The sequence below is a fragment of the Poecilia latipinna genome, unplaced genomic scaffold, assembly GCF_001443285.1.
Source record: "Poecilia latipinna isolate Pla-1442-1.1 unplaced genomic scaffold, P_latipinna-1.0 Scaffold1200, whole genome shotgun sequence".
NCBI classification, from domain to species: Eukaryota; Metazoa; Chordata; class Actinopteri; order Cyprinodontiformes; family Poeciliidae; genus Poecilia; species Poecilia latipinna.
Window position 1 is genome coordinate 68554 of NW_015113816.1, and position 27062 is coordinate 95615.

The 27062-nt window shown below is 40.4% G+C and overlaps 2 protein-coding genes across 5 annotated transcripts; one reads left to right on the forward strand and one right to left on the reverse strand.

Moving 5' to 3' along the window:
- Positions 1–1591: 1591 nt before the first annotated feature.
- On the reverse strand, positions 1592–6527 carry LOC106960588 (uncharacterized). Of its 3 annotated transcripts, none has more exons than XM_015053741.1 (8): positions 6441–6527; positions 6058–6100; positions 5416–5516; positions 4635–5335; positions 3693–4197; positions 3314–3456; positions 2700–2792; positions 1592–1840 (listed from the first exon to the last, which is right to left on the reverse strand). In XM_015053741.1, the coding sequence occupies exons 2-8, from the start codon at positions 6089–6091 to the stop codon at positions 1768–1770; spliced, it is 1650 nt and encodes a 549-aa protein (XP_014909227.1). In that variant the 5' UTR covers positions 6092–6100; positions 6441–6527; the 3' UTR covers positions 1592–1767. The 3 variants fall into 3 exon arrangements, with proteins under 3 accessions (XP_014909227.1, XP_014909226.1, XP_014909229.1); XM_015053740.1 differs by having other exon boundaries at positions 6427–6507; XM_015053743.1 differs by lacking the exon at positions 2700–2792 and having other exon boundaries at positions 6427–6507.
- cc2d1a (coiled-coil and C2 domain containing 1A) lies at positions 6525–27062 on the forward strand. 2 transcript variants are annotated; one of them, XM_015053738.1, is made up of 28 exons: positions 6525–6690; positions 6854–6923; positions 8082–8223; positions 8524–8627; positions 8800–9033; positions 9143–9452; positions 10407–10516; positions 10600–10672; positions 11218–11319; positions 11763–11890; positions 13301–13373; positions 13464–13603; positions 13977–14064; positions 15212–15288; positions 15420–15515; positions 16806–16919; positions 17137–17195; positions 17397–17513; positions 17994–18067; positions 18155–18213; positions 18315–18466; positions 19222–19312; positions 19395–19550; positions 20029–20160; positions 20237–20363; positions 21377–21453; positions 21534–21581; positions 21662–27062. In XM_015053738.1, the coding sequence occupies exons 2-28, from the start codon at positions 6867–6869 to the stop codon at positions 21692–21694; spliced, it is 2973 nt and encodes a 990-aa protein (XP_014909224.1). In that variant the 5' UTR covers positions 6525–6690; positions 6854–6866; the 3' UTR covers positions 21695–27062. The 2 variants fall into 2 exon arrangements, with proteins under 2 accessions (XP_014909224.1, XP_014909225.1); XM_015053739.1 differs by having other exon boundaries at positions 6864–6923.

The window sequence follows — 27062 nt, forward strand, 5'->3', positions numbered from 1 at the left end:
TTGCATTGTTTTCTTGTTCTTGCTAGTGTAGTGACCCACACCTCAAATCTTCCACATTCTCTGTCCTATTGCTATACAAACGCAGATCGTAAAAAAAAAAAAGAGCCTCCTGTATGTCACAATTAGCAATGTAAAATGGTGGTAAGTATGTGAAAGGTAGGGCAAATATCTTGTATCAAAAAGAGTGCATGTGGAAATTGAATGCAAGAGGTCTCCAAGAGCTTTTTATTTTCTTAAATCAGCTGCAGCTGTTTTCTACAGTACATCTGGTAAGTCTTCACAAAGCTTCACTGCTTTCACATTTAGTCTTTTTCCAAATTGTATTAATCTATTTACTCAAAGTGCTTCACATAAATACCCCATTATAATGTGGGAAAATTTTTTTTTTTTTTTTTTTTTTTTTTTGCAAATTTAGTAAAAATAGAAAACCGTTTAAGTATATACAGCTATTGTTTAATACTCTTGTTTCAACGTTGGCAGTACTTGCATCCTTTTTGAATATGTATGAAAACTGGATAAAACAGGAAGGGTCACATCATTGGCAGTATTTCAGATATTTAAAACAAAAACCAAATCAATAATTATCAACTGATAGAAAGCGCTTATTGTATGTTTTTCACCCATATTGTCCAACCCTACCATAGGCTTGTCTCTCCTATCTTCAGCTAGCTGGGCAAATGGGGTGAGCAATCAGGAGAGAAGGGTTTTAATCAGGGGTCCCCAAAGTCAGTCCTCGAGGGCCAGCATCCTGCATGTTTTAGTTCTCTCCCTAGTGGTAGTAACAACCTTTTCAGCTTGTCAATGTTCCTCTTGGGGCTTCTCTTTAGAAGCATGATGGCCGATGACCCTGATGGCTCGTTAGCCATCATTTGATCCAGGTGCGTTAAACCAGGGAGAGAACTAAAACATGCAGGATGCCGGCCCTCCAGGACCGACTTTGTACACCTGGTCTAGACGATTCCATCTCTGAGATCTACAGACTAACTGCTTTCCGGCCTGGTGTTTGACCTCTGACCTGCACTGTCAACTGTGGGACCTTTCCAAAGCCAGTCCAATCAACTGAACTTACCACAGGTGGAGTCCATTTATCAACATCTCAAGGATGATCAGTGGAAACGGTTCAATTTTGAGCATCACTGTCAAAAGGTTGTGATTAATTACATTTAAAAAAATGTGATTTCTTGGTTTTCTATTTTTAATACATTTGCAAAGCACTCAAAAATATCATCCTTCAGAATGATATTTTAATTGATAGACTGGCCAATTTAGTCATTGAGACTGATCAAATTGTTGGAACGCTAATACCTAAAAGCGCAGGTGTCAAACTCCAGTCCTGGAGGGCCGCTGCCCTGCAACCTTTAGATGTGCCTCTGCTGCACCACCTGAATAGAATAATTACGTTGTTAGCAAGGCTCTGAAGAACTGATCTACACAATAAGGGGGTAATTAAGCCATTTTATTCCAGCGTTTTTGTACCTGTGGCACATCTAAAAACTGCAGGACAGTGCCCTCAAACTCCTTGAGGACTGGAGTTTGACACCCCTGCTTAAAAACATCTCATCGATCCTCCTATGTTAAGAACAGATTCTGGTTGTTTGGATCTCATAGATTTATTGAGGATGAACTAGATCAACATACCCAAAGCAAACATTCATAAGAACGTGGAAAACTAGGGAAATATTTCAGTGGCGTCTTTTGTACTTTACCAATGAACTCTAAGGACAACAAGAGAAAAACATGAGAACAAAATCTTCTGGAAAGCAGTCTTTAACGTACAGAGCTTCTTGAAGGTTTACGCCGCAGGTTCTCCAGTTCTCGATGGGCGACCATCACCTTTCGGCTGGAACAAAAAAGGAAAAAACTGAGTTAAGCTCTTAATTTTAAGCTTCATCATGTGTAAATAAAGATCCACTGTTAGAATCTTAACATCAAGGGTTGAGATGTACAGCAACATTATGTGAAGCAAAGTAATGAAAGCAAATAGTTATGACCCATTTCTGAACATTCTGAGGTCGACCTTTACCATCAGAACCAAAGTTATGTTAAAGTAAAAACGCACATGTTCCATAACATAAAATAGAAAAGTACGTTGGAGGTTTGCAGTTGTAATGCCGAAAAGCTTAAAAAATATAAACACTTTGCACTTTATCTTTGTCACGTGAAGAAGAGACGAGGACAGACTGTCGGTCATCTACGTCCAAAGGAACCTGGTTGCTGATCATGATCTCCTCTCCAGTGTTGGTCGTTTTGCTAGCAACCAATGCAACACTGAAGTTTAAGCCGAAATCCACCAATAGGATTCACAGGTTTTAATTTCTAGTGGAAAGTAAAGAGGATGGAAATAGTGAAGTTCCCTCTTTAATAAATCATCTGACAACACAGAGGAGCGCCACCTGTCATGTTCTTGATGCCAACAGCCTCTCCGATTACCTAAACTCAACAATTTCTCTTAGCAGTCACATCAAAGCTTTAGTTGAAGTTTTAACAAGACAAGTTTTACAGCTGGCAGAGCTACTGCAGCCAATCAGAAGGTAGAAACACAGGCGAAGAAGATCAAAGTACTGAAGGGCGATAATACACGTCACTCCCTAAGGAGTGAGGAGACTGAGATGAATTAAGACGAGAAAAAAACATGACAAACGTAGTAAGATGAAACATAAAAGTAGATGAAATATTTGGCAGAAATTGTTTCTACTAACTTCAGAGAGGAGAGTTCTCTGATCAGTCCACAGATCAGTTCTGTGGCATCTTCAAGATGACCCGATGGATCAGGTACTTCCTTCATTTCCTCACTAGATGAGAGCAAAATGTTGGTTGGATCATAAATAGGTGATTAAAGTCATGATTTTATAACTTACAAGCTTATTAAGCATTTAAATATTCAAATTCCAGTCTTTTGTCCACTTCTGTGAAGTCTTACGAAGGAATTTGCTTCTGAAAAAAACACTTTTTCCTTTCACTAAACTTTCCATTAACATGCAGCTCTCCATAAACATTAAGTTTCTTTAGCAATAACCCACCGTGGATGACTGTCCTGGCCTATTAGCCAACTATCAAGTCAGGAGTCTTATTTTTATTGATAACAACGTTACAGATCATTTTTGTTTTATGATTTTATTTTGTGAGAAAGTGAATTTTAGGTTTCGATTTGCTGCAAACCATGATCATTAATAACTAAAAAGCAAATGCTTGAAGTTTATCTCTCTTTGCTTGGGTTTCTCTCTTAAAATTAAACTGCTGAAAAAAATGAACTTTTTGATTATGGTCAAATTAACCAGCATGCACCTGTATAGTCTTTAATTTTTTTTCTTACATGAGAACAATGGTGTTCAGCTGCGAGTCCGACACGTAATCTACGACTCCAGAGCCCGACGAGTTCTCCGGGCTCCTGGTTGGAGCGCGCTCAGTGTGGACGACAGAGGGACCAGCAGCATCATCATCGTCATTTGGATCACACTGTGCAAACACACACAGGGAGCTTTAAATAAATACAAAGTCTAGCGCTTTCTCAACACAAATGATTCAGAGTTGGGTTTTACCTGTAAATGCTACATCAGCTCCTGAGCTAAACGCTTTAATACTTTTGTTCCAAACTCCCAAATCCTCCACTATCCACTCCTTCTTAATAAATGACAGAAAATCCAATAAAATCGACTAAGACGTAATCATTTCCAGGGTCAACATCTACTTACGCTGTTGCTCATCTCTTGGGCAGCGGGTGCCAGTGAAGCCTCACAGTTTAATTCTGCAGATTGAGTCGCTGCAGAGGAAGCTCCTCCTTCGCCACCATTCCCGTCAGTTGCCTCCGGTTTGCTCTCGTCCGTCGTCCCGTTCACACCGCACGTCTGTGGCTGAGCCGCGTCAGCATCACTTTCCTCCTGCTGCTTTGCAGTGAAGGAGTGGAGAGAATTCGCTTGTTCTCTTGGTGGCAAATCTTCCTCTGTTTTGGTTTGGATTTCAGGCATGAGAGTCGCATTTCCAGCGGCGTGGTCCTTGACTTCTGGTGGCTGCAGGTTCTCCAGATGTTTCTCTTCCCCTTCCTGTGCGAGTTGAATTGGTTCTGTGTTGCCATTTTGTTCTGGATCAGTCAGAGATTCGTCTTTAGCCTCAGACTCTCTTTCCTCTGAGCATCCTGGGTTACTTGTGGTACCAGTTCCGTCCATGTCGGTCACAGAACAGTGGACTTCGGTTTCAGCTCTGCATTAAAGGTAAAGGTAAAAATAAAAGAGGCATATTTAAAGGGCCTTGCAAAAGTATTTATACCTTTTGTACTTTTGTTGCATTTTGCTACTTTACAACCACAAACTTTAGTGTATGTTACTCGGAATAGAAATATACCTCATTTTCTCATTTCTTTTACAAATAAAAATCTGAAAAGTCTGGCTTTTATTTAAATTCAGCTCCTTTTATGCACTGATACTCCTAAATGAAAGTATACTGCAATAAAACGCCTTTTGAGGTAGGCCTGTCAAACTAACAAATTTTGCTCAACAGTAAATTGTACCAGACATTATTGCGATAACATAGTTGTTTTGGGATCATTTTCAAGAAACATAATTTCAAGTCATACATAATACAAACTAATTTCTCCACTCCATAATATCATGAAAATTTAAAAACTAAAAAGCACTGACTGGTGATCATCAGGCTGAGGCTCTTCCTCCCTCTCCTCTCTGATGTCTGCTGAGGCATGAGGAGGTGTGGACTGTAAATGGTTTGGGGAGACATCGCTCTCTGAACCTAGAGGCTCAGCGGTTTCATCACATACGGCTTTTCCTGCGCTCCCTGCTCCGTTCTCCACGCCCTCCCGTTGCTGTGCCTGTAGAAAGTGACTCCGTTCCTTCTCCATCAGACCGCACATGCCCATCCTTCGCTTCTTCTTGGCCGGTAAACCCGCCGCCGACTCCTTGACGTCCGCCGTGCCGCAGCTGGGCTTATCGTCGTTGGTGTCTTGACTTCTCTTCAAGTTGAAGCGTTCCAGTTGCTTCTCCAAAACAGCGCAGCTGGGTTTTCTGTCGTCTTCAGCGGCGGGCACAAACATCTGGGGTTGGCCTGGCGATCTGCTACATCCTGTTTCGTTTCCGTTGGTAGAATCATTAGTTTGTTTGCAGCCGGTGTCCAGCTCAAAACAATGGCTAGGATCGCAGACAGTGGTCCCTTCTTTCCCATCATTTGCGATGTCTGTGGCATCTACCTCTTCTGAGTTGTTTTCATCTGCTTTTGAGAGACTGGACCGCTCCTCTCCCTCATGCTGTATATTTGGGACTGCTGCACTTTCTTGGAGTTCAGTCTGCTGCAGCGTCTTATTGGCTTCTTTAATATCTCCTTCTGCGTCCTAATAATTAAAGAAAAAGTCTGACATATCAGTTTGTTTAAATGTAATACCATTAAAGGCTCTGTTCAAGTCCTAAATACCTTTTGAAGGGGAACAACCTGGACCTCCTGGAAGGATTCATCAGCTGGACAGGTCCTTTTCTTTGACCTCAGGGACCGAGTCTGGGGTGGAGCCATGTCCTCTTAAAACATACAAAAACATTCCTAATCAATTAAAGACAGTAAAGCTGAAACAATTAATCGATTATTGAAATAATCGTCAACTAGTAGAGTAACTGATTGTTAACTGGAGGTTAAAAACATATTTGAGGGGTTGGAACTGAAAGTACGAAATTAAAGATACTCTACTACCTCTAAATAAAAGTCAAACAACTGCACTGAATTTTGAACCCTGTCTTGTTGGTAAATTGAGTCCACCTTTGTGGTTTGCTAGAAAACATTAAAGAACAACCAGCATCATAAACACAAAGGAATGTGTTGAACAGGTTATGTATAAAGCCATGGGGAAGCTTAAAGCAGGGAAAGGTTACAAAACAATATCTCAAGTATATTGAACTTTGTGTAGTGAATATGAAAAATGTTGAGGGAAGGGCAATGAATATAAACAGCTTTAATACAAAATAAAAAATAAAAATGAAAAATTTTTTAAGGCAAAAAAGTAAAAAAAAAAAAGTTTTAATAAATAATATGAGTGTTTTTTTTTTTTTGTTTTTGATTTTTTACCGTTGCTGTTATACTTTGTTTTCCCTTTGGTCATTTTTGCCAACTAAAAGAAAGAAAAAGGTTCATTTAAAGATATGACAGAATACAACACAATGCAAACAAGAGTTTTAAATTTTACTTTACTAACCATCAAACAATGATTTTAGGGTAAACAAAGCAATTTACACCGAAACAAAAATATTCAACAAAATATTTGAGCATGTAGCAAGCAAATTACACCTAGCTAGCTAAGTGAAAAATTGTCGTGAACATAACCGGCATCTTAAATTAAGTTATTAGTTGATTTCGTGCGAAATTTTGTCTTATTTTCTATTAAGTCTTTTAATGTTAAGGACTATTTTTTTTTTTTTTACTTTTTTTTTCACCAACCTGAAACTGCTCACCTGAGCTACGTGTGCCTTTAACAGGACCAAACGTCACTGCTTTACGTCAACTATGGGCGTGTTTTCGACCAGCCGTAAAGCGCCATACAGGAAGTCATTTATACGGCTTACTGTTCTTGTTTTGACACCTCAAACTAAGCGCTTACACATAGGAGTGCCCCTCTTTGTTTACCTGGTTAAAGTTGTACGGAAGGAGTTTAAAATCTGAGTGACCGAGCTGAGCAAAGCAACACTGAGTAGAGCTGTGAAGGTAAAAACAGCCAGTCAGAAAAAGCAAAAGCTGTGAGGTTTCTTTTAGCTGGAAGCTAACAGGAGTAGAGACGCTAATACGATATGTGACAGTTTGGATAATTTTCTTTGCCGCATTATTTCAAACAAAGGGATTTAATTATTTTAACTTGTTTTTCTCACAGGTGTTTACAGCCCATGAGTCGCAGCAGGAACCCTCCTCCCCGGGGTCAAGGGGCAGCCAGAGCCAAACAGGTAATACCTGTCATAACCCATAACCAAATCTGTGAATTGTGCCTGATGCTAAAATTGTCTCCTGGAATTAACTAAATGAAAAAACTATGTAGTGGAAAAGTACTGCGTTGATGTTTCAGCTGACAAGAATTTGGAGGTATTTTTAGTCATGATGTGTCTGATTCATAAGGTTCAAATAATCAGTCAGTATTAAAAGGAGATGAAACGGCTAAAGAGACGGCAAAGAATACTGGAATTAAATAAAATCAAAACGTGGAAGAAAAGCTGAGGCGGAGCTCTACAAACACCACAGAAATGTGTGAAATGTAGATTTAATAAAAGGGGTTTACGCCTAACAGCAATGTAAAAAAAATTATATATATATATATATATCAGTAAAATACAAGATGCCAGAACTAACAGCTGTGGATCCTACAGAAAACTGCTTCCACGCCACGCCTTGAACCTTTTACGTTGGATAGAAAACTTTTACAAATTTGAATGACAAACTGAACTAAATGCACTGTTCAGTTGGACTGTATGTGTGATTGAATTGAAATAACGTTTTTGTAAAGTAACTTGAAATGATGTGTTGTGAATTGGTGCAGTATGAATATTCTGAATTGAACTAAACTAAAAATTAAATTGAATTACTCAAAGGTGGACTCTACTTACTAATTGGACAATTTCTGAAGTCATCTGGTTGTCAGCAATTTGATCTTGGAGTATGAGAGTAAAACAGGCTTAAAAAAAACAAATACATGCAACTATTTATTTTTAATTGTTAAAAAATACAGCATACTTTATGTTTATCTCTTGCATAAAATCCTAATAACATTTATTGAAGTTTGTGGTTATATTGTGGAAAAGTTAAAGGGTGTGACTGCTTATTGAAGGCACAGTAATGTTGTGGTTTAATTATAAAAAATATGTCTTGCTTTTCCATTAGTGCTACACATTTGATTGAGAAAATATTATAACTCATCAGATATTGTTGGGGATGAGTGTGAAAATAGTTCCTGCAGCAATTCAAACTGTTCAAGATCCTGACTGAAATCAAATCTGTGCTGTGATCAAAGCTTAAAGGGGTTTAATGTGAACTTAAAATTATGTTTTGTTGAGGTAGAGAATATTAGTTTTACATGTCATTCAGCGGCTCTCCTTCTGTCTGGCTCTCAGATGGGGCTTCTTCTCGACCTTACCCCGGACGGTGGGATGGACGATGATGGAAACGACGAGGACCTGGAGGCAGAGCTCCTCAGTTTGGTGGGAGGAGGAGGAAAAGGAGGGAGACCACAAGGGAAGAAAGGGGATGGAAGATGTGAGTGTTCTTCTCTCGCTTGAAAGATGGCAGGGAAAATATGAACAAACCTGAGGGATTAGAGGGAGCTTTGGAAACAAGACTCAGTTTATTTCTCTTAAAGAATGAAAAGGTAAGAAACTCTTCGTTCAATCAGTACGGAGAGAACAACGTCCAATTCAGAGGGAAAAACCACAGAACATCAGCTAAAATCAAAGAGAAGGACGACTCTGACCTCACTTTAAAGTGTTGATCATTGATTCATCTTAAATGACTCAACATCAAACCCTTCTTGGTTTGTTTCTGATTGTTTCTTTTCAGCTCCTGTTCCAATGGCTGAAATTGAGCGAATGGCGGCTCTGTGTATGAAAGATCTGGACGACGAGGACATGGGAGACGAAGATTTGGATGATGAAGACCTGCTGGTAACACACACACACACTTTTCATCAATTTTAGACATTAAAAATAAGGTCTTAAATCACATTATTGGGCTCTTTTTGAAGTACTCACAGTATCCCACATTTACCTTTTGCCATAATGATGCAACTCTTATCTCAGTTTCTTTGTGCATTTCTTGTTCTTGCTCTGTTCGCAGGCAGAATTAAACGAAGTGCTGGAGGATGACGAGGCGGACACTCCTGCTCCAGCGCGTCCCGCCGTCACTCCCACTGTTCCTAAAGTGAGCGTCTCTTCTCCCAGCGCTCCCGGCGGAGCGTCAGGGTTGGAGTCTCGCCTGTTGGAGCGCCTTGATATGTATCAGAAGGCTACAGCCAATGCCAAGGCTGCAGGCGAGACCAGTAAAGTGCGAAGATATGACAGAGGGTTAAAGGTAAACTGATAAAAACGAAATGGAAAAATTTCCCATGTGTGACATTAAGGTTCTCTGTCTATATACAGATCGACTCTGTGTGTTTATGACTGTCCTCTCTAAATTGTAGACGTTGCAGTCCATGTTGACGTCTGTGAAAAAAGGGAAGCCAATCAATGAAGAGGAGATTCCTCCTCCGGTTGCCATTGGCACAAAATCAAACGCTCCAGCCGAGCCTGAACCCGTAAAGGAACGAGAACCGCCCGCGCTGATTCCCTCCCCTCCTTCTAATCAGAGACCACTGAGGGAGCCGGCGCCAGAAACTCTGAACACTAAACCTAGACATCTGACCCCTCCCCAAAAACCAGCTACTGCCATCACCCCAGAAACGCCTGCCATCTCCCCCCTGACGCCCAGTCAACCTGACGCCCAGCACTCAGGTAACTGGGAACACCTTTCACAAGTCTTACTGAGTATAGTTAGTCTAGTTTCTGGTCCAAATGTCTTATTACGCTTGAGATAAGACAAACCAACTCAAAAGTATGAGATTGATAGTAACTATTTGATTGTTGAAATAATTGTCAACTCATTTAGTGATAGATTAACTGTTAACTGGAGCATCCAGGTTTAAAAAAAAAGTCATTTTCTGAAAGAACAACATATTCATATTGGTAATTAATCCAAAACTGTACAAACAATATTTACGTTTTGCATTTAATATGAGCTTCACCTGGTTCAAATTCAGTGGAAAAATGTGTTAATATCCAATTATTAATCAATTAATTGAAAAAGTAGTCAACAGATCAGACCTTCACTACACTGATATTAATTAACGCAGAAAGGACTGAGCTTTTCACATGTTGATGTTATAAGTATGTTTTTTGCTACAAATGGTCAAGCGTGTCGTTGCATCTTGGGCAATGAAATGTTTTTCTCATTTCAAAAGGAATTGAATTGTTTATTTGCATTTTTAAATTTGTTTCTGATATTGTATTAAAAAAAACTTTAAAAACCTGTAGAATGTGCCATTTTATGATCTGATTAATCGTCAAAATAATCAGATCTATTGATAACTAAAATAATCATTCGGTGCTGCCCTACATGTAACTTTTTAGCAAGATATAGAGGCTTGGTTTAAGTCGATAATTTCTTAATATTGATAAAGAACTTGTTCCTCTGACATGTTTTCACGTAAAACAAGATATTTTTCCCACGTTTAAGGACTTCAAACAAGCTCCTATCTTGCTGAAAAGTTAGTTTTAATTTATTTCAAGTGTATTAATCTATTTCCACTAGAAACTAGGCTATAAATACTTGGTAATATTTTATGTTTTTGCTGTTACAGTTCTCCGTAACAGGAAACTAACTTGTATTCACAATTTCGCTCCGTGTAGAGCTGAAACGGGCAGTGCTGTCCAGACAGAGGGAGTACAAGATGGCTGCCATTCAGGCCAGGCAGAGCGGTGACGTCAACCTGGCCAAGCAGCACTACCTCACTGCCAAGGTAACGCCGCTGCCGCTCTGGTAGGTCCGTTTGCTTCAAAATGACGGAGAGTCAACAAGGTGTTCTGTCCTCCATCATTGCAGAAGCTCGACTCGCTGGTGGAGGCCGTGGACCGAGGGGAACCAGTGGAACTGGGCTCGCTACCTCCCCCTCCAGGTGAGTCTGCAGCACTGCAGGTAAAATGAGAGAAACTCCACAAATATCTCAGTTGAGGCTCAGGCAACAGGAGCAGATATCTCTTCTGTTATGAATTCAGGATTAAAGACTGGAGCCAGTGCAGGAAACATTATCTTTTACGGTTTTTATAGACAGATAAGAATTATATTAATGGCTTCATTTAGACAGAGCTACTGGTTATAATTGTTGATTTTTATCACCATGTTTAAATGCTGCAGCCAAGCTTTATGGGTCTTTTTTGTCTTTGAGAGTCAGTGCTGTCTGATTTAGTGAAAACATTTAGCATTATTTGATGAGTTGCAGGTATAATTGAGCTGCGTGGCATATTATTCTGACCACAATATTCTGAGTAAATATGAGCCAAATCAGTTAATTTATCAGTTATTTAATAAGCACTGACAAAGTCTAAATCAGGAGCACTGTAGGCAGCTAGGCCGTTTAATTTTATTTACTTAATTTCATTTTTAAGTTTTTGTTCCTAAGGTAACCAGTACTTACTTCTGCACTGTTCTGATTATCTGCAGGAGATGCAGTGGAGCAGCAGCGTGCACCTGTTCCCCCTCAGACAGCTACCAAACCTGCTGCTGCTCCTGCTGCTCCTGCACCCACCCAGACAGCCACCAACAGTAAGGACCCTCCTTTCTCAGTGGTGCCTCTTAAACACTTTATGTGTTCACTATTTTCTTAAGAAAAAAATCTATAATCTTTAAATAAATTTACCTAAAATTGCAGTAGTATAAGCCCACACTGAGATTTGAGTGCATTTGAAAAGTTTTATTTTTTGTTTGTTTATTGAAGTTGATCAGAAGATGAAGGATTTTGTTCTATTTTTTTCTCAGTGTAAAAGATTTGAAAAAAATCATCTCTTTTCTCTTACCCAGACAAACATTAATGGCAAAACCTTTCATAAAGGGAACATGGTTGATGATAATTTTAAATTATATTTAGAAACATGCATGGGTTCTGTGTTAAATGTCTGAGTGGTAGCTCAAATGTTGTTTTTGAGCTGTGAAAACAACGTAATCATGTTAAATTTAGCATCCAGGAGTATTTGTGTTTCGTTTTGCAGACCTTCCTGCTCCCAGCAGCGTGGCAGAGGCCCTAAAGCAGAGGATGGACATTTACAAGCAGGCAGCAGAGGGAGCCAAGAGCAAAGGAGACGATCGGAAAGCTCGCATGCACCAGCGGATTATTAAGGTAGCCTCAATGCTGCCTTTTTAAAGGGAATTTATTTAGTTTTTCCCTCCCTAAGAATTGATTCATCACCTTACATGGCCTGTGTGACTGTGACTGACCTTTTCCGTTTTGTTTTGGTATCTTGGTGGTGTATATTTGACTTGAAAGATTATAGTGTCATTGTAGGACACGATAGTCAAGGGCAAACTGGTAAACCAGAAAAATGGAGTAAAATCTGTGAAAAATTCCTAGAAATCTTCAAGGTTTTGCTGATTTCTTCTCACTTAAAGGAGCTGAAAATAGAGCTGCACACATTGATCACATTTTAAAAGCTCACTTGCTTTAAACATCTCACAAAATTAGCTTATTGTCAATATAACTTTTTTGACACATTGGGGCAAATTTACAAAGCTAATTGCGAGTCCTAAAGGGTTCCCAAACTCCTTTCTGATCTTCTGTTTATTTCTGAAATTACATGCAGAGGAAGATCTGCTCTTGTATCAACTGGGCAAACGGTACAGCTCTGTGTTAACACAGTTTGCCTGGGTTTAGATGACATATCACATATTTCTGGCATAATTTGGGCTATTTGCTTATTAATTATGTATGTTACAGCTATGGTGAGCATATTCTGTAAAACCTAAGGTGTTTGTGTGAAAAAATACCACCTGCTGGTATTTTTGACATGGGATAAAATGAAGAGCGGGGACCTGCTGTGGCGCTTGCTTTCAGCATCAGGTCAGGGATTTCACAGAAGACTGAAGAATTTATTTTTCTGCCAAATACGTATTTTTCAGTTCAATTAATGCTTTTTATTTTTGAATGACTGCTAGAAGATTTTCTTTTGCCTCTGCGGCGCTTCATTAAAAACATTCAGATCGCCTATTGATTCAGAGCAATCTTGGTGTGATTCCTGCCTGAAACCGACAGATGCTGCGTTGTCAAGTCCTGACTAGTTGCTCACTGCAAGAAAATATTTGTCTGAATCTGCTGTGTTTGTGACAAAAGCAACTTCAGCACAGATCCTGACTAAAACCGAGATGCAGATCTATCTTATATAAGCAGGAAGTGATTTACCTGGCTGGGTCTGTGTGTCTGCTTTATGACTCCGTGATATGAAGGTGTTTGTAAAACCTGTGCTTGGATTTTTTATTCTCTTCAGGCGTAGTTTTTACATTTGCATCAGTAAAGTTATTTTTGGATGTGTTCTTGGACGTAGTCTCCATCTACACAGTGGGTTTCCATGACTTCTACCGAGGTTTGGCTGTATTGATGAGTTTTTCTTTTTGTTTTTTGTTTTTTTACCCACCAATTTTTGCAATTCTGAGTTATTTGCTGCGTCAGCCACTTTTGTTTTGATTGCCTCCCTTTTTCTTTCAGTAGCGAACCTCCCAGAGTTTTGTTGTTTGATTTTTTTTTCTCTGTTAACAGCAATACCAGGACGCCATCAAAGCTCACAGCGCAGGCCGACCTGTCAACCTGAACGATCTGCCGGTGCCTCCTGGTAACTTCCTGGATATTTTGTGTCAGGTTTTGACTCCAGTTGTTAAGCTTTGACTTGTTAAGCTTATTTGAGTGTGTGTGTTTTCTCCAGGCTGTCCTCCTCTCCAGGGCTCAGATGGGAGTCAGCAGAACCTCATAGGTGTCCTGGAAACAGCTATGAAAATAGCAAATCAGGATGCCGACGCAGACGATGACGACGACGACGAGGATGGACAGAAAGAGGCTGCCAAGGTGGGGATGAAAAAGATGGAGAGCTGCACAAAACAGCCCAAATATCCCAGTGCAGCCAGGAAATCTGTCTGCAGGTTAAAGAAAGAAAAGCTTCATTTGGTCCCGTTTCAGCTCCTGCGGCTTCAAAGAGAGTTTTTTGTTTGTTTGTTTTATCAGTATTGTTTCTTGCTCTGCACCTCCTACCCACTGCAGGATTGCTTGGTTGCTTAATAACCTATTATGACAAAGCAGTAGCTACAGAAGCTTTTCATGTTAATATACAATAAGTTAGATTTTTTTTTCTCTATTCCAAGCTATGCCCACAGTTTAAACCATCAGCCAGACGTTGGTTTGTGGAGGTATTTGGTTTGTCTGATGAGTTTCCTTTCTGCAGCCTGCAGTGCGTCAACCTGTGCAGAAAGCAAAGTCTCCGGCTCCCCCAGTCCCTGCAGGATCCTCGGCTCCAAAACTGGGAGCGAAAGGTCGGTTCAAAACTCTGCATTTTCTGCCTGCAGTGCCTTAATAAAAGAAACACTTGAAATTTTACCATGTTGTGACATCGTAACGATTATCTTAGTACTCATTTATTCAATCAGTCGGATTTTAAAAATGACATATTCTACAGATTTATCATTTAACTCCTTAAAGTTGTTTATACAATATTAGAAATGCATGTAAATATGCAAATAAACAAACAAAATACATTTTTTAAACAAGAAAATGAACATTTTGTTGTCAAAAATGAAGGAACATGGCATTACAGTAAGGAATTTGAGCAGGGTGAAGCTAAAACTATGCCATTTGAGGAGTTTTGGTTAAAACACATTTACAGACAAAGTTTTTTTTAAATCTTAAATGGAAATGCTGGAGATGATGGTGCAAAGAAAATAGTCAAGAAAATTATGGACAACCGTGAGCTTCCTCTTCATGAGACTGTCATAGAAAAACAGTGTCTTTAGTCAGAGGCATCTTCAAATTTGTTGTGATACAGGCTGCTGCAGAAGCTCCTTCCTGCCCACAGCCTCTTTAATAAATGAGTTACAACAACTTTTCGTTTCCCTTTGGGCTCAATAAACTATTTTTGAATTAAGTTTGAATTTAAAAATTTACGGTTTTGGCATCATTCCTGCTCTGAATGTGTGCTTCTTTTCAGCAAATGACCTTTTTTTAGTCTGTATACTCCATGTGATAATTAATCGATTGCTAAATTGACAACTTTTTTTTCTGTAATAGATTCATCACAATTAATCGTTACAGGTCTAATAGCTTTTAGCATCAATTTATGTCATGTGAGTTACCTCAAAAGGCAGTGCATAATGATTCGGAAACAGAATGATTTAATTTAAACCAAACTTATTTAGAGCAGCTGGATTTACACTGAGTTTAAATTACACTCTGTTTGTCAATTAGATAACTTCTGAAGGCAGTTGCTTGCGATAGATTTTCTTTAGGGGTGTCAGAATAAGGGGCATGAATGTTACTTCCTGGTTGCTCAAGCACGGGAAATGCCAGTAACGTGACAAAATGTGGAAAGGTGCCTGGAGTGCGAATGCTTTTGCAGGGTGCTGCTCATGTCTGAAATGTGTCATAAATCTAAAAGCCAGATTTACCTTTTCACTACGTTTTCAGCCCAGCAGCAGCTAGACTTCCTGTTGCTAAGACGACAGGCCTTTTTGCGTGCAGCACTTCGCTCCAAACAGATGAAGGTGAGCTACAGGTTGTTTATTTTTTTCCCCACCTGTTTGTTGTTTCTCTGCTGTTTGTGGACATTTTGTTGCCTGTTCTTGGCAGTCTGCTGCGCGGCAGTGGATGTATTCACATAGTTGGTTGTTTTCAGGACATGACTGGAGCAGCGCAGCACCTCAGGCACGCCAAAGGACTGGATCCCATGGTTACGGCTGCAAAGGCTGGCCTTCCTGTTGACATCACAAAGGTTATAAAGATATTGGTTTTTGCTAATAATTCTTGCAGGTGCACTCAATGCAAAATGCAGAGTGGGGCATAAGTTTCCATACATAGAAAAAAATAAACATTTTATATTGGACAACTATTTTTATTTTTGTGGGATTTTGTCATTTATTTCTGCACGTCTTGATCTGCAACATTTCCAGTTTTCTGAAACTTGCAAATAAGTTTTGCCACCGTGTGGTGTGTGATGCTCGCTCCATTTTTTTCTGTTAAAGTCTCGTGCATCCATGCGACTACTTCCCGATCCAGCCATCAGTATAATTTCAATTCATTTCTCTTTTGTCAAACGCATCTTCTTGGATATCAGAAATATATAAGAAGTATACATTTTACATTCTTCTACGTATGGAAACTTATGGCCCACCCTGTAGAAACAAGATGGCGGAAAGTGAGACCTTTTTACGTTTTCTGTATCTGTTTCCAGATGGGAAGCTCTGTTGCCACCAGTCATATATTATTATTCCACACAAACACCTTTCATCCCAAGTGATTTTTTTTTTCTTTAAATCATATCCGACTGTTTTATTCAGCTATTCTTCATATAACCTATTGACTTGTCTGACTCAGCCCCTCCACGGATTTACCCAGAATATTGTGTTTCTGTTTGTCTCATTATCAACGGGACATGACCTCAAACTGGAACCTCACTTCAAACCAACAGAGAAACATAAACAATATTTGAATAGATTTCAATGACGTGTTGCAAATAATAAAGTTTTAGCTTGGATAGTGCAGTGGTAAATGTATGCAGAGGGATATCTCCGATCATTTTCTTTTTCTTTTTTTTACTGATGTGAGAGGCCTTTCAGACAAGAGGCAGACAAACAAAATTTTCCAAATTGAAAGGCTTAGACACAACACGAAGTATTTGTCTTCCAATAACCCATTTTGTTTGGTTTTCATAGGAAATGTGATCATAGACGTCCAGAAACTTTTGTTCAAAAGCAGACTTGGTTGGTCCCATTCATTAAACTGGGCTTAATACAGGAAATTGTGACTTGTATCCTGTTCTTGCTGCTGAGAATAAACAAACATGCTCTACTCCAAGAAACTAGAAAGAAGTAAAATGTATTTAAATGAATGCAGCCCTCAAGTATCTTCAACTGTTTTTGGTCCATGTGGTAAAACAAAATGTACACTACAGATTTAGCGCCGTTTTGTTTTTTTTGTCATGTTCGTTACTCGACTGTTTCTGGAGATTGTTGTTTCTGTTTTTAAACACTTCCATCACATTTTTCTCACTGCTTCGGATCAGATTCCAAGCGCTCCGGTGAGTGAGGAGGATTATTCCCTGGGCCGTTCCCGGGCCTCTCCTGGCTCCAGTGAAAAGTACCAAGCACTCATGGATCTCCTACGAAAGCAACACGAGGTTAGAACCCTGTCTGTTTAAAAGTCTGATGTATAAATATTCCTTCACATCACCTTTTAAAATGTGTGCACCGGTCTCTTGATGTTATTGGGTTGTGAATCTTTTTGTAAATCTGTAAGTTATTTTTCATTTTCTCCACATTTTCCGTCCCCTTGCTGTCTCATGTTTTCTTACCCACAATTTTCTTCTTCTTCTTCTTGGTCCCGATGTGAAACAGAAATGTTTGGGCCTCTCTAAGCAGTTCACGCTCCTGGGCAACGTAGGCGAGGCTTTGAAGTAAGGAACATATTTTCACTTCTCCTTTTTCCCCTCGTATTTACACTCTGAAAAGCATCTTGCGTTAATCGTCCAACACTCTTGTTGGGTGTAACAATTGGCGCGGTCTGGCACACTGCGCTTTGACAGCTGTCTCTGCTGACTTGAGATATCTTGCACCATCAGTGTTTGTGCAAAAGCCTCCCTTCTGCCTCCCCTCAGGTCTGAGAAGCTGGTTGAGGAGACCGTGAAGTACATAAAGCTGCTGAAGAACGCCCACGCCAAGGGCCACCCGGTCCCCAAGTGCCTCACCCAGGAGAGAACCTTCAACTCTGCAAAGTAAATCGGTTTCATCCCCATCAGATTTCACTCTTGTCTTTTTTATATTTATGGATTGATCATTGGGATTCTTGAGATTGAATGCATCTTAGATGAGTTTCCCAAAGATAAAAATGTCGTTCTTAGTTATAGAAATGTAAAAGAGAAGTCATTTTCTATGCAGTGAGATGGTCATAGAGTTAAAACCAGATGGATTAAGTTAGATAAATGTGCCGGAAAACAAATAGAAATATACCATTTAATTTGGTTTGATGTCATTAATTTCTCTTCCAATGAAGCAGGGTTTTAATTTAGTGAAATATGTTTTGGTCCTGAAAATGGACCGCTTTACCTCAGTGGTGTGGGAGATGAGTCAGAGTGACTCACTGTGACTCAGTGCATCTCCGTTCCAGCATGACATGAAGCTAAAAGCTGTGTGACTCATAAAACAGCCAAAATTATTTGGCTTTTATCCTAATTGGTTGTTTGTCCATCACACAGGATCAACTCCAACCTGTCTCCCAGTGACCTGGTACTGTACATCATCCGAGGCATTAACCTGCCGGCTCCATCAGGTATGGAGGACGTGCGGGTCTTCGAGGTTTGGCGCTTTGCAGCCTGGTAAATCTGAGTCCGTTCACACCGAACTCTTGACTCCACAGGCGTCTCTCCTAATGATCTGGACGCCAGCGTAAAATTCGAATTTCCCTTTCCCAGCTCGGTGAGGCTCCGTCTTTCTCTCGCCCAGTTGTTTTGAGTCGGTGTTGGCTGCACGCGTCTGTGCTGAACGGTGCGTTTGTCTGTGTGTGTGTGTGTGTGTAGGAGGACGCCCAGAGGGACAAAACCGGCACGGTGAAGAACAGCAGCAGTCCAGAGTTCAAAGAGCAGTTCAGACTCAACATTAACCGAACCCACAGAGGATTCAAACGGGTTGTTCAGTCCAAAGGCATCAAGTTTGAAGTCGTCCACAAGGGGTAAAACTACTCGGTGTCGGCGAAATGTCAGGGAAAAATACACTACTCAATAAAATGTATACAACTGAATAAAAAAACTAAAGCAATGATTTTAGTAAAACTGACTGGAAACAAGCTAAAACAATGAGACTCCAGGACATAAAAGGGGCTGATGGGACTCGGAAGACTGTAAATACTCAAAATAAGTACAAATATTGATTAGCGGGTTGTTTCAGCTGCTGAAGCCGCATCTAATCTAAGCTGTAATTCAGACCTCAGCTGCACTAAGAGCAACTGGTTGGATTAGAGGTGGGCGGTATGGACGTAACATTTTATGGTACTGTTGTGATGACAATAAAAGTGACAGTATGAACCATTTTTAACTATTTTTTTGTGACTGCATGACAAAGCGATTATAGCCCAACAAATCCTGCTCTTGAAGAACATTCCCATTTGTAATGAGCTTCTTTATAACTGAGTCGCATAAAAAAACTACGATTTCTATCACTAAGCTGCTCACAGAAACGACATCCGTGCATAAGAAACCCCGTCGTTTAGGATGAACAACATAATCTAGTCTTGACTAACGCATAAAAAGACTGACTGTCAATGCAGTGATGAAATGTAAAGGAACTAAAATAGAGCAAACTGATTCAGCATTCAGTAGGAGACGAGTTAGAAGTTCTTCTTCAGCCTCAACAGGAAGTTTCTAGAAAGCTCTGAAGCTGCATGTTGTATCTTTTGCCATCTGCTTCCTCGTCCCTGTGTTTCTGCAGAGGTCTGTTCAAGACGGACAGAGCAGTGGGCACTGCTCAGCTGAAACTAGAGGCTCTGGAGAACCACTGTGAAATCAGAGAGATCATAGAAGTAAGCGTCAGTGATCAAAAAATGTTCGGCTCACACGAGCATTTGCGTCGATTCGCTCTGAGAAGCGCGTGTGTCTGGACAGGTGATGGACGGCCGTAAAGCTACCGGTGGGAAGCTGGAGGTGAGGGTGAAGATCAGAGAGCCTCTCTCAGGAGCGGACCTGCAGCCGACGACGGAGAAGTGGTTCGTTCTGGAGCCGGTGTCGCCGCTTTCTCCTCCAGAGAGGCAAAAGGAGCGAGTGAGTAGCTAACAGTTCGCCCAACCAGCTGATGTAAGAATCAATAAACCACAAAGGCTTTTGCTTCACGCTCCAACATTTTTTTAGTTTGGCGGTAGAACGAATATCTTAGAGAAGAGACAAAGTGCCAAGATGTCAGAGAGAAGATGTATGAGAGAATTAGATGACTAATGTTTATCAAACCAGAGCAGTTGGTGTATTTCTGCAATAAGCCCTCCTGCAGAAATCGTCTGCGTCTCACCTGAGTCTAGCAAAGTTTACAGCAACATTCAGCGTCCAGTTCAGAATATGAGAAGTGTTTTGTTTTCTTTTTAAATCCACAAACTGACTTTATTTGGATGTGCTGGGCTGTATCAACCATATTTCCACTTGGTTAACCATTACTGATCACCTCTAAACGGAAATGACTTACAACAAGTAACGTCTGAGGACAGTCCATGTTGATGAGCTGGGTCTGTTTTCCCTCTGCCCCTGTAAGGCCCCATCTCCTCGGCCTAAACCCAAACACGAGTCGAGCGGCAGAAGCAGTCGCCCCGACGGCTCTCCTCCGCAGTACAAACTCCACAGCTTCAGCCTCCTCAACTACGACAAGGAGCGGCTGGAGAGGAAGGTCTGTGTAATCCAAGCCTGTGCGCATGACATCTGTTTAGCCAAGGTCTCGCTCGCTCATTACTGCCGTCTTTCAGATTGCAGATTACCGGAAAAACCATCGCGATCCCCCATCTGACCTCATTCATCAACACAAAGAGGTCACGCACAGGCTGCGCTGGCAGAAAGCTCAGCTGGAGCGAGCCTCTCCTGCTCTGCTGACAGGTAGTGCACATTCAGATTCGTGGCTCAGAGGTTTATCCACGCACTCGTCTCCATGCGCATCAGACTCATCTTATGGCTTTAGGCCTTACATAATTTAATTCTGTGTACGTCGCTCCTTTGCGAAGCTTGTGCTCGGTCACTTTCACGCTCATTTCAGGTTTTCTAATTTGGGACGTGAGCGAAGGTTGCACTCGCCCCATGCCGAGTTTCAGATCGAGCTGTGTCCGAATTATTACTACAGCATCTCAGTGAAGATATGTTTATTCTGGGTCATTTTTAATAGTTTTTTTTTTTTCTGAGCTTGCAGATCTCTTTTTTTTTAGCTCCATAAGTATGAAGGTTGTTAATACCTCAGTATCATAGGATATGTATGTATGTACTTGTCTGTCACATGAAATCTAAAATGAAGGCCTTAAAATGTCTTCAATTCATTTTTCAAAAGTAAGTTCAGCATTAATTTGTTAACCACAGGTCTTAAATTTTGTCTTAATTGTCCATATTCTATGTTTTTGTTTCTTGCGGGATTTTTCTGTCAAGCAATCGTTTGAGTCTCACACAGACTTCTTCATTGAATTCTGGGACTCCAGGCAATTGAAGCTATTGCTAACTGACTGCTAACATACCTAGCATGGGTGTATTAGCTAGCTAGCTTCTTTTTCCATCTATCATGAGTAAGTGATAATTTATCGCCAGTTGGCTGAACAAAGTTTGTATGTTTCTGTGGAGATAAAAGTCTTAAACTCCATTCATACTGGTCTTAAAAAGTCTTAAATTGGAGTAGATGAAAACTGAAGAAACCATGGTAAAAATCCTTAAAATTAGTTTGTGTGACAAATCTGTAAATGTTTAAGGGCTCAAATGCATTTGAGAGACACTGTGTCATTTATTTTTTATTGAACTTGCTCAAAAATCTGGTTTTGCCGTCATGTCCGTGTGTTTGCATGTTGTGACTGCAACGTTTAATCATGCCGCTGTTTTTAATTTCGTTACTCATGTTTTCACAATATGTGCAGAGTATGAACACGTCCTGCTGCGCTTCGTCCAAGGACTTTCTGAGTCTGTGAAAAACTACTCCAGCCAAGGCAACAGGGTGAGTGTGGGCGGGTCAGAGTAGTTGGATTTTTATTTTTATTTTTTTCTCATTTTCAATCTCCTTTTTTTTTCCCATAGGAAGCTGCAAAGGATGCCCTGGGAAGGATGAAGATGGTGGAGAGTGAGGTAATGGCGGAATAAAACTCGTTCCACTTTGTTGCCTGCGAGTCAAACATACGTAGTTATACTTTGTTTCTGTCGTTCAGCTGGAATCCCTAAAACGAAAACGCACAGGATGAAAGAGCAGTGAGGTGGAGACTTGGCTGCAGTACTGTTATCTCTCTCATTCACACTCGCATACCGATGCTACAGAACGCACCTTAAGGCGTGACGACGTCGTGTCCAAGACAGCTGCATGAACCAAGCTCTCCTTCCTCTGTCTGTCTGTGTGACCTGTTTACCACGTGGGCTGCAACTACCTAGGGAGGCGGATGTCGAAGGAGGCATTTAGAGGCATGATGGGGGAGAAGAACGTACTGAATTATTTGCACTTAAAAGAAACACTACAGAAATTTGCAATCATTTTTGAACGACGTGGGAGAAAATCTAAGGGATTTTATGTTTTACATATGATACCAGCTTTTTTGGTGACCAAATATACATAAATATATATATATACATATATATTTGTGTGTGTGTGTATGATCTGAGGTGGATTGAGGTGGAATTAACCCTTTCTTGTGGCATTTTCCCTGTGTAATGAGCTTAATCTAATCTGTCTGCTCCAGTGTTCCCAGATTATAGTAATCTGTTCTGTTTGGAGTGTCCCGATATGGGGAGGAAAGAAAACTTAAAGGAACAAAAAAAAAAAAGAAAACAGGGCTTCGGGGTGCCGGTGCTTACATCCCATAATGAGGGATTAGTTTGTGTCACCAAGGAGACGACTAGAACAAGACGCTGAGATGGCGTTCGAGGGAGGGAGGAAGAGGAGTTTGGATTCCTCCTCCATCGTCTGATGCGTTTTCAGGTCTTTTCCTCGTGTGGTTCCAGTCTGAAACAAAAAGTTATTCATACCTCCCAGAGATTTAGATCCAAAATGATTTCCCTTCAATCAAGGAGTTTTAAAATACAACAAAGCAGTGAAAAAAGGGGGAGTATCGATTTCGACTATTTTATTAAACGTGTCATGTCAAAAATTATTTATTCCCCTCTGAATAATCTTTAAAAAAAATCTTTATGGGCTTTGCAGCAGTCAAACTCTTCTCTATCTGTAATTTCCATGGATTATTATTGTGGTGAGCTTTAAATCTGTTCAGTTTGATGTCCACCACGCCATCACCCTCATTTTTTATTTTTTTACCTACCTCCTTTTCTGTGTCTGTATTCTGCCTGCGGCGCTGCAGAATGTGCATAGTACTACGAGTCAGAAGAAGCTTGTTGGTAAAAGTTAAAAGCTTGTTTAGATCCAAGTCTGCCAGGGGTATGAATAATTTTGAGCCCAGCCTTGCATACACTCCTCCTCAGCATGGATGTTACTCAGTTTGGCATTTTACTGATTTATTTTAGTCATTCCCTTCCTGTTCTGGTTTTTAAAAACCAGAAGTTGGAATTTGTTGTGATTTTATTTTTTATTTTTTTTTATCTAGAAATGGACAGAAAGTCTCGAATGTGAAAATACACCCTCCCCAAAGTTTGATTGTGGAGAGCCTATATTTTATTTTTATTTTGACTGGATATTTGACCACTCTGCTTGTCAGAATTGGTTGAACTCCGTTACATTTGGTGGTTTCTGGGCTCAGACCTGCTTTGGGGCCTAGCTGCTAATCCTGCTTCTTCCAGTCCAAAGTCAGTTTTGATTTGTTTGGGATCTTTGTCCTGTTGGTTGGACACCTGAGGTGAGGTGACAACTTGTCCATTTGGGCCAGTTTCAAGGTGTGAGTTTTGAAGCAGTGATGATGGGGATGAGTCTTGGTGGTTCCTGGGTTGTTCCTCCTAAAATGTCAGTTTGAAGTCAGACGGTTAAAATTTAGATAAAGATGTCTTCCAACTGGATAGTAATGTCACATCAAAACTGAAAACTTTGAAACTCTGACATCAACCTTCCTGGTCGGCATTTCCAAAGCCCCAGTATCAAAGCCTTTTAATGTTGAACTTTGCTCAAAAGCTCCTCTTGGCATTTCCCCCCAATAAGTGCAGTCACTTATCAAGCCAACATTATGCTGGAAGCTTGTTGATGGCTACAGGAAGTGCTATTACTCAGCTTGTTTTAAACGTTAAGGCTGCATGTTGTCATACTTCAACCCCGGCAGAAGAATGTCCCCAATAAGACGAGGCGCAGAATCAAAAACTCAAATGAAAGCCCCCTAATTAACTGCTGGAACTGTTTTCGGAGGCTTTTCCCAGCTTGAATGTATTCACGCTGTCGGACAACAATTCATTCACTCAGCTGTCTATTGGAAAACAACGAGCAGCTGCTGCGTCTTTTGCCGCTGGTTTCTGTGGTGGCGTTTTGCGGAAACCAGCTGAGACCGCTGGCAGCAGCGCAGCGAACGGCGAGAGGTCTGACCGCGGGGAGGCTTTGTGTCGGTGTGCTGAGGTAATTGCTCAAGTAATCCTTTGTTAAAAAGTTGGAGCTCGGAAATCTCCCTCAGCTTTTGATAAACGTTTTTTAGTTGCATAGTTTGAGATGGCCATTGAATGACAAAGGCAGCTTGTTCACAAAGCTGCTGATTTCTGTCGCAACTGACTTTACAGACGTTTAAACGCTTGTTTGGAGCCAAACGCGACAGCGTTGATGCTTCGCTCTCTGACGCATGCATGCAGTGGCGCAGTTTAAATGCTGATTAATCTGAAAAGCTCTGCATTAGGAGAGATTTAGATACTTTGACTGGCATTAATGCAGGCTCTGTGGATCAGCTGAGCTCAAAGGTTTTCTTTAAAGTTTTTGTATCGCAGAAATAAACCAAGGATCACCAGATCTAACTCGGGGTCAATTTACAGCTTGGTTGTCATTTACATTGTCAGTCAGAAATGTGCAAGCTCTCATAATGGTCAAGTGACACAAGTGTTGATCTTTTTTTTTTTTTTAATTAAGTATTTTTACCAGGACGGAATAACATTTAGCACAAGTTAGAATTTCTTGTGGATTTTCTCTAATTCATAAGGGTCATATGTTAAACAGACAGGAACAAATATGTGCATATGCCCTCATAGATGATGTTTGGCGAGCTGCAAAGACGCAACACGCTTTTCTTGCCTATCAACCAGCTTCCAGCAAGATTCTCACTCGATATTTGAGCAATTTTCTTATCTGTAGTTTTAGAAAACTTATAAATGGGATTCTGTCCTGGGATGGACCAGCTTGGGGGAAACTCCAGAAGCCGTATGTTAAAGCTGCAGTATGTCACTTTTATAAACCGTTGGTTTCTTGCATGTTCTTTTAAAGCTCTCACTATGCCGTGACGGTATAACACGAGACAGATAATCTGGGGAAAATCACGCTCCTTTCCTCTGCGGTCATGCTGCCATTTGCAGAAATGCACTGCTCTGTCAGAAACAATCAATCAGAGCCAGGAGGAGAATCTTAGCGCTGTCAATCATACATGCGTATGCGCTGTTCGCAACCTCCCTGCTACGCTACGGCTTCTTCAAATCAGCAAAGCCTGCCATGAATGTTCAGGCTACTTGGCATGACCACCGATGATGGCGAATAAACTGTTTTCCTGGAGCGGTAAACCTGTTTCTCTGCCAGTAGTTCATTTTAGAAGTGTGTACACAGGGTTGATTGACAACACTAAAACCTTCCTCCTGGTTCTGATTGGTCATTTTTGTCCGGGAGTGGTGGTTTTCTTCAGACAGCAATAGTAGGAGCTTTTTTTCCCCACTGATTGCCTGTCTCATGTCTCATTACGCTAACAGTTTTAACAAATGCGTAAAACAACATTTAGTTTATAAAAGTTACCGGCTGCAGTATTAACTGTTCTAAAACCAACTCCGATGTAGTTCTGGGATCAGTTTCCTGTTTGGACATCCAATCATGTCCAATCTGATTTGTGCGGTACACCAATACAACTGGTAGTGAAACATACTCTCACCATGATTCTGCCACCACCGTGCTTGACTGTTTTAAAACTATTTTTGGAAGGATTCCTGAACAGCCTAACAAAAGTCCTGGCCTCATCCTCTTCAAAACTGATGAACTGTGCTCAAAAGCAGAGTCTGAGTCAAGAAATCAGCCAATGTAACTAAGCCGTTCCTGGTTCAAGTGGCCTTTATGCAGTCAGAATGATGCCAGAAAGTGTGCAGGACATTCAACCGGATATTAGCGGCAGTGTGTGTCTGGGTGTAAAATGTTGCTCTTGTGTGGGTTTGACAAAAATAGTTGTTTTGAAGTTGTATGGTAGTTTCATCACGTTGAAAGAACTCTTTAGATGCATCATTAAAAGCCAAAACCTCCATGTTTATATTGAACATTATTTTGACCGTGACTGAGCATTTGTAGGGTTACTGATGGACTTGATGTTTCGCATTTAGCAAGAATGAGTCTCCATACTTTGTGTGTCTGCACTGATGCCCATTTGTTTGGATGCGGGATTTATTTTAGTAGCTTCCACATTGGATGGTGGAGATGATGATCTGATGTGGCGTCTGTTTTTGTCGTCTTAAACATCGGTGTGTCCTAATACTGTAACCTGAGAACAGAAAACTAGGAGGAAACGCACACAGGAATGTCTTCTTCAAAATTCATCAATATGAACTTTATCTTCATCAAGTGATGGCGGAAAACAAATCTAAAAACAAAACAAAAAAAATGGAGCAGCATACTTTTTAAATAATTAATCGTTCATTGTCCTAAACCTAGAAATGTCCTTAACACATCAACCATCAGCCAACCATGACGAGCTGTAGCTAAAATAGTGTTTTCTAATTTTGCTTGAATTCAATCAGTGCTCATGTAGCGCTTTGGGGAAAGTCCTGAGCACTAAAAGTTTTTTTTTTTAGTTTTTTCTGGGCTGGAACTGCTTTTGTTGCCTCATTATGGCTCATATATAGCTTCGTTACAGCGTCATGTAGCTCAGCACTTGTTTTGTTTTATATATATATATGTGTGTGTGTGTGTGTAAACTTTTCACCCCATATTATCCCTAACAATCACTGCACTCCTCCTGTGGCCTCCTGGCCTCTGTAGCTATCCTGTTTTCATAGCAACAAGCTCATCAGCATTCATGGTGATGGGACAGCAAAAAGAAAGACATCGGTAAAAATGTGTCCTGCTGGTGACTCACGCTCCTTTCCTGCATTTACACCATGCTACACACACACACACACACACACTCATCCTCACTCTAATTGTTTGGTCCTTCACTCTTGTTATTTTCCCCTCTATGTCCTAAAAGCTTGATTCTCATGTTTTTTTTTATCTTTTGTTAAAATAACTGTATGAAACATATTCCTCTGTTGGTTAAACCATGATTGTTATTTTTCTTTTAAGTCATAAATGGGCAATCAGTATAAATGTCACATTTTTTTTCCACTAAGTTACTCTATTTATATATTCCAGGTTTTGGTTATCAACACAGCTCAAAAGTAGGAATGTTCCTGATTCTTCAGGCTTGATGATCTCATGTATGAGGTTGGTTTTAAAAGAAATAAAACCGTGAAAACTTT